The sequence below is a fragment of the Drosophila virilis genome, chromosome 4 (genome assembly GCF_030788295.1).
Source record: "Drosophila virilis strain 15010-1051.87 chromosome 4, Dvir_AGI_RSII-ME, whole genome shotgun sequence".
Taxonomy (NCBI): domain Eukaryota; kingdom Metazoa; phylum Arthropoda; class Insecta; order Diptera; family Drosophilidae; genus Drosophila; species Drosophila virilis.
Window position 1 is genome coordinate 10,821,747 of NC_091546.1, and position 7,358 is coordinate 10,829,104.

Consider the following 7,358-nt stretch of genomic DNA (forward strand, 5'->3'; position numbering starts at 1 on the left):
CCTCTGTAGTGTTCGGGAAGTCGAACATAATTTGTGTATAGCTCGTTGAGCACTTGAGAATCCAATCACATCATTGATTATAATGATAGCATTTCAATTAAGCCATAAAGCTATGATAATGTCATTTGACATATGACGTATGCTCTGTAGACCTTTGAGACCAAAGTGTAAATGGGAATTTGACAACCATTCGATCTTTGTACTTAAAATGATGAGTTGGCGCCATATGAAGCATGATCATGCCAAGCCTAAGAATATTAGAACTTATAAATGAGAAAAACGAGGTTGGCTTTCGACTTAGCGACTTTTAAAGTCTACTATGGATTTGTAAATACTATATCGACTATGCGATGCCCTGTAATATGCTTTAAAAGAATAAGCCGTAATAGTATTTCCACGGTATCATCTTTAGGTGATCTCTAGCAAAGTAGTCTGCATATACTTTAGTCCAGAAAGAACCATACCTCGACTAGACTGCGACTCATCTTTGAGGATATGTGCCCCCTAGCAACAGCTGCGGTATTTTTGAGATTGATCCACGAGGGGACACCCTCTATCATACTAACAGTCACCCACACAATTTAGTTAAACCTATTTTAAAAGGCGTCCAATAGCATTATCTAACCACAATCAATTGCTTGTATCTAATCTTCGGACTCAACTGGCGAGTGTCGCATATTTATGACCAGTGTTAACTACGCACCTGCGTCAGTCAATTCTTAGCAACGTCGCGAGCAAGATGCATTCATATCAAACTGTGGTGCTTGTATTTTTGTCCATCCAATTACTGCAGTGTGGAGCAGTACCATTGCCCTCGAGTCCCAGCGCGGATCCTGAGGAAACAGCTGGATTTGTGGAAGGCGACATGCAGCTGACAGAGGCACAGCAGCTGGCATTACAGCAGGGTTCAGTGGGTCGCAATGGTCTAATTGATACAACCAAACGTTGGCCTGACAGTTTGCTTATTTACAAAATATCCGATGACTTTGATGCCGCCCACAAGCAGGCCATTCTTCAAGGTATTCAGACACTGGAGGAAACGACCTGCGTGCAGTTCAGGGAGGCCAATGAAAATGATGTTGCCTTTTTGAGCATAACAGCGGATTCCGGTGGCTGCTACACAGCCGTCGGCTATCAGGGCAAGCCGCAGCAAATGAACCTGGAGATATATCCCATAGGAGAGGGCTGCTTTAGACCCGGAACCGTACTGCACGAGCTTATGCATGCGTTGGGCTTCTACCATCAACAGAGCTCGGCACTACGTGACGACTTCATCGAAGTCATTGAGGAAAACATTGTGCCTGGCAAGGAGTTCAACTTCATGAAGTATTCCGCGAACGTGGTCACCGATTTCGACATGGGCTACGACTACAACAGCTGCCTACACTATCGTCCTGGCGCCTTCTCCATAAATGGCAAGGACACGATTGTGCCGCTCGATGAAACAGCCGAGATCGGACAGCGCACGGGCCTAAGCCAAAAGGATATTTCGAAGATCAACATTATGTATAAGTGCCCCATTTTAATTTGAGCGCCAAAGTGGTGGCTTCTACTCTGTATTATTCTTTATTTATGTGATATTAATCTCCCCTGTCGCCATACTCTACATATTTTGTGATTTCTGACTTGGATGTGTTTACAATTCGCACATTGCATTGCGTAAATTAAAGTTCATATTTAACGATAGCTGCTTTTAAGTATTTACTTTTGTTTTTCGCATGGCGATAAGAAGTTGGACTCTTATCTCAAGTGGGGAAAAATCGCAATCAAATGGAGCTGGGACAATGCTTGTTTAGTGCTGTGTCAGGGCCGCAAATCTGTGTCATCCGTGTGTTCGGGACTTCCACTATAACCACCAGCACACCCACACACTCATACAGCATAGACACATATGCATAATTTTACCTTCAATTAAGCGTGGAATCGTGTTGTGCTGGAATTTAAAAGATGCACAGCTGCCTGTGCCTAGCCAAAACCACGTGCAGCTCCATGTTTGAAACTCTGTAATTGCGTGCCCCTAATGCGATTTATATGCGAGATGCAAATGTCGAGCAGCAGCTTCAGCAGCAGCAACTGGAGCAGATGGAGCTATGCATTTTTGGTTGCCTGCCCTGCTGTAGGACTCCCCTTTGAACCGACCCGCTGATTTTGCCCTGGCAGAGGCACTCAATTCTCGAATTTTGACAGCGCTTGTTAAGACCATAAATTTGATTTTCGTTTCGACGACATGTCGCCTCGGCATTGCCAACGTCTCCGCTTTCACATTGTTTCATTTAAAATTAAGAAAGGAGCCGACATGTGTGTGCATTTGTGTAGCTCTGGGTGTCTGGGTGTGTGCATGTTGCACCTACATTAGCATAGCCCAGCAACGGCAGGAACATGAAATTTATCATGTGTGAAGTCTGTAGAATTAATTCGTCTGCATGTTGCTTGGTTTGTAGATCATAGAACTTAAGGCGTACGTGTTGTGTTTAATATCAAAATTTAAATTGCCACACGATCCCAATGAACAAATTCAACTCAAGGAGACAGTCAGAAGATACTAACCCTCCTGGCTTCCAATGTCTCTAAAAAAGAATTATGTTAGGTTATTATCTTATTACCTTATGCGATTTAAAGCTAGGTCATATAACAAAAGTCAAGTGGCTATTTTTTAACAGTCTTATGAAATAGACCGATATTACTCATTCCTCAGGCCAAAATACCCAATTTGGTGTCGTAAAATGATCGATTATATAGTTTTAATTGAGGAAATTTTGTGTCAAGCCAAGTGATTGCAGACTTTGCTGAAATTTAAAAAAAGGTGGAAACTAAAAAATTTGGTAATAAATTATAGACATATAAATATATAATTAAATATATCTAAGTTTCTGATTTTTATAATTTTTATTTATTTTTTTTTTGTGTTTAGTGTTTGAAAGCATGGTATGCTTTTGTATGTACTATTGAAAACAAAATTTACAAAGTGCTAAGATCTTAAAAAATATTTTCTGCGCTGCATATAGGCGCAGAAATAAATATGCTCATAAATTGATAATGACTGGAATTTACGGGTGCGCAAAAATAGTTTGAGATTTTTTAGATTGCACTTAAAAGCGGTTCAAGTATAATTATCATTGCTTAGGAGTTAAACAGGGGGTTTTAATCTAAAAGTTTGGGTTGAGTACAAGTTTGCGCACTGCTCATTTCCACAAGAAAAATTGTAAATTAAAAAAAAAATGGAAGCATATGTGACTCATGATAAACTGCTTTTCCATTGGACTTTATTCAACAGCTAGACTGATTTTAAATTGCTTTTATGCTCGCAATATATTATCGTTTGACGCTACTAAATAATAAATAAAGTCTCAAAAAATATTCAGAAGTCTTTTTCTAGCAATTCGCATCGCTCAGTTATCTTTCTTAACTGCACATTTTAGGCATTTTTTTAATAAATAAATCAACAAATATTGAAATAATCGTTGAAACATTTAAGACAAGATAAAAAATAATAAATGTTTTCACTAAATACTCGAATTTTTCTCAAGAGACTGATCTTATCTTTGAAGAAACTCATCTTTCTTTTAAGCCTGAAGACCCATTTAAGTTTGCGTTCAGAGAGATTAACTGTCGTTTTAAAACGTCATATCTCCCCCCGGAATTATGTTGTTTTGAAACGACATATCTCCGCGCTTTGCGGAATACATAAATACGCATTTTTGGGCGCGCAAATGTGTATATGTATGTACATACAAAAAAGGTGGGCTTTTGTCTGCTTTAAGGCTGGAACTTTAAAAATTTTAACTAACAAAAAGTTTACTGTAAAAAATATATATTCTTTGTTTTCGCCCTTAATCTACTTAAAAGAAGTAAGGTTGGATTTTAATTTAATAAATTTAATGCATTCTTTTTTTTTTGTCTACTCAATTAGGAAAACTAGAGGAGAAGAGGAGATGGAAACAACCTACGACACCAGTGACACCTGTTTGGACCAAATTGTTACCTACAATAAATCGAACGATGATTCTTTAAATGAAAAAACTAAACTACTGACGACACAGCAATCCTCTCCAAAGCCGGCTGTGTATACATAGCCAAGAATACCTGCAAAAATTCGAGATGTGGGCATCTAAATGGCGAATAGACATCAACAGGCAAAAATCGGTATTCTCCAAGAGACCTAAAGATTTCCTTAATGGGTGACCTGTTACGACAGCAGTCCACTGGCAACTTAGATAAGGAAAACTGTAATGTTATGCATGTTCAATATATTATTGTAAAGCTAGGTTAAGATGCTAAAGCATAATATCAACAAATTAGTTAATAAAAAAGAAAAAAACTAAACTTAAGTGTTCGAGCTGTAAACAAGAAGTCGAAAGGCAAAAAGTAATGTATTTATATACACTTAAAAAACTGTAACACCTGGTAATGGCAAACAGTCAATAAAAATATGGATTAATAATTTTGAAATGTCTGCGTTTTTACTCTGGTTGAAAGGAAGCAATGACGCTGTAGTTGAGAGAGCTCAACTACGCTATTTGGAATCACTAGATTATCAGTTCTAGCAATTAGTAGAAAAAGATTTCTAAATATTTTTTGAGACTAGCTATCAAGGGCTTTTTAGAGAGAAATGTGTTTAAAATGGGTAGGGCGGAATAAGTATATAAAGCCTTGGAACAGGATAATAATTTTTTGCTTCGAAATATCATTCCCATGCGTAACTCTAATGCGTTTTATTAAATTTTAAGTTTTTACTCTGCATTACGTATAGCAAAAAATATATACATTCTTGTTCTGTGTCGATTTACCCTTTTTCGTCTATATGTCCCCGTCGATACAAAAGCTAGAGATTTATAAATTGTGATACATATGTTTTTGTTCTCTATAGTTAGAGTATTTGTATCTCCTTGTGATCGTGATTGTGATTTGTGAAATGTGATGCCATGAATTAAGGTTCGAATTAAAAGTAAGGCTTACCAATATGAAAAACCCGGTTCAGGTTCACGTCAGAAACGTGAATTACCTGAAATTTTTTGTTGGTTCGACTTATTTGATTATAATACAATCGATCGAAAGAGTATGCAACACTCAAGCAGGAAAAGTTCGACGCTTAATTGGCTCGCGCTGTGAAGTATGCAACACGCATAGGATGCAATTTCAAGTGCAGCGATAAACCGTAAAAAACCATTTGCTGTGGCATTCTGTATGCAAATCAGGCATTTTCTTTATGATATTTTCGTTTGGCTTTTCCAATGTGCCGGCGCGCCAATAATAATTCAAATATAAGTTTTGCAGACCAAGAAAAACTCGTGAGCGTGGTGAGAAAAACCGCAAAGTGGTAAATTTTTGCAACACAGCGTGTGGCAGAAACTGAAACAGCGGCGGCAGAAGCAGCAGCAGCAGCCACATGAAATATGAAACAAATTGTAGCAATTTCCCAAAGGCGGCGGACACGCAAATGTGACCAGCCAGCGCGAGTCCAGGGTCCGGGACATGACCTCAGCTCAGCTCCTTGCTGACTCCTCGGCAGCTGCTGCTGCTGCTGCTGCTGCGATTTATTGCTGACGAATGTGTATTCAATTTTAAAGCATGGCATAAATGATTTATACATTTGATTTTATTTTTCACGCCAGCCCAGTTTTTGGTAGCTACAGCTCGCAGCTTAGCGCAAATGGGAAATCACTTGCTCAAGGACCAGGCGCTTGTATTTGGATTGGCTTCCTTTCGATTCCATATTTTGCACAATTTCGCATCGTTCATATTTATGGCTATGACGTCGTAAAAAATTATGCTTTAATTTGATTATGATGCTGAACAGTTGGCCCTCACACACACCGACACACATATGCATATATATTAAGGAGCGTTTTCTTGCGCCATACATTGCGTATACGCAACGCGTCTCCTTAAAAATTCGTTAAAAAGTTATTGACAAGCGCATCGCATGGCGAATGATGCGTGCAGAGCACTGCGCTGACTTTGCCCGACTCCGCACCAAGCACTTGGGCGATAAGCCACACAGCAAATCCTGACTTGCACTTAAATCTGACGGGTAGGCAGCATGGGCAGATATCATTTTTCATATATTTATTCTCTTTGCACAGTTGACTGCCTTGTTAATAACGAAGATTGAATCAAGAGTCTTGTTTTAAAAGTCGAATGTATTAAAGAGGTTTTTATGCAGCTGCTAGGGAAACTTAATAACATATTTACTTAATACTAACCAGTATTATCGATGTCTTCGCATCGCTCAGTTATCTTTATTAACTGCACTTTTTCGGCATTATTTTAAATAAATAAATCAACAAATATTGAAATAATCGTTGAAATATTTAAGACAAGATAAAAAATAATAAATGTATTCACTAAATACTCGAATTTTTCTCAAGAGAATAAATTAATTGCGAACTGTAGATAAATATACAATATTTTTGAACTCATCTTTCTTTCAAGCCTGAAGACCCATTTAAGTTTGCGTTCAGAGAGATTAATTGTCGTTTTAAAACGTCATATCTCCCCCCGGAATTATGTTGTTTTAAAACGTCATATCTCCCCCCGGAATTATGTTGTTTTGAAACGACATATCTCCGCGCTTTGCGGAATACATACATACGCATTTTTGGGCGCGCAAATGTGTATATGTATGTACATACAAAAAAGGTGGGCTTTTGTCTGCTTTAAGGCTGGAACTTTAAAAATTTTAACTAATAAAGAAGTTTACTGTAAAAATATCTATTCTTTGTTTGCGCCCTTTATCTACTTAAAAGAAGTAAGGTTGCATTTTAATTTAAAAAATTTAATGCATTCTATTTTTTTTTTCTACTCAATTAGGAAAACTAGAGGAGATGGAAACAAACTACGACACCAGTGACACCTGTTTGGACCAAATTGTTACCTACAATAAATCGAACGATGATTCTTTAAATGAAAAAACTAAACTACTGACGACACAGCAATCCTCTCCAAAGCCGGCTGTGTATACCAAGCCAAAAATACCTGCACGAATTCGAGATGTGGGCATCTAAATGGCGAATAGACATCAACAGGCAAAAATCGGTATTCTCCAAGAGACCTAAAGATTTCTCTAATGGGTGACCTCTTACGACAGCAGTCCACTGGCAACTCAGATAAGGAAAACTGTAATGTTATGCATGTTCAATATATTATTGTAAAGCTAGGTTAAGATGCTAAAGCATAATATCAACAAATTAGTTAATAAAAAAAAAAAAAGAAAAAAACTAAACTTAAGTCTTCGAGCTGTAAACAAGAAGTCGAAAGGCAATAAGTTATGTATTTATTTACACTTAAAAAACTGTAACACCTGGTAATGGCAAACAGTCAATAAAAATATGGATTAATAATTATGAAATGTCTGCGTT

General features: G+C 37.6%; 1 protein-coding gene across 1 annotated transcript; it reads left to right on the plus strand.

The window, feature by feature from the left end:
• The first annotated feature begins 719 nt into the window (after positions 1–719).
• Positions 720–1,686, plus strand: LOC6628610 (seminal metalloprotease 1). The gene has a single exon (XM_002052135.3). The coding sequence runs from the start codon at positions 740–742 to the stop codon at positions 1,529–1,531; it is 792 nt and encodes a 263-aa protein (XP_002052171.1). The 5' UTR covers positions 720–739; the 3' UTR covers positions 1,532–1,686.
• The last annotated feature ends 5,672 nt before the right edge of the window (positions 1,687–7,358 follow it).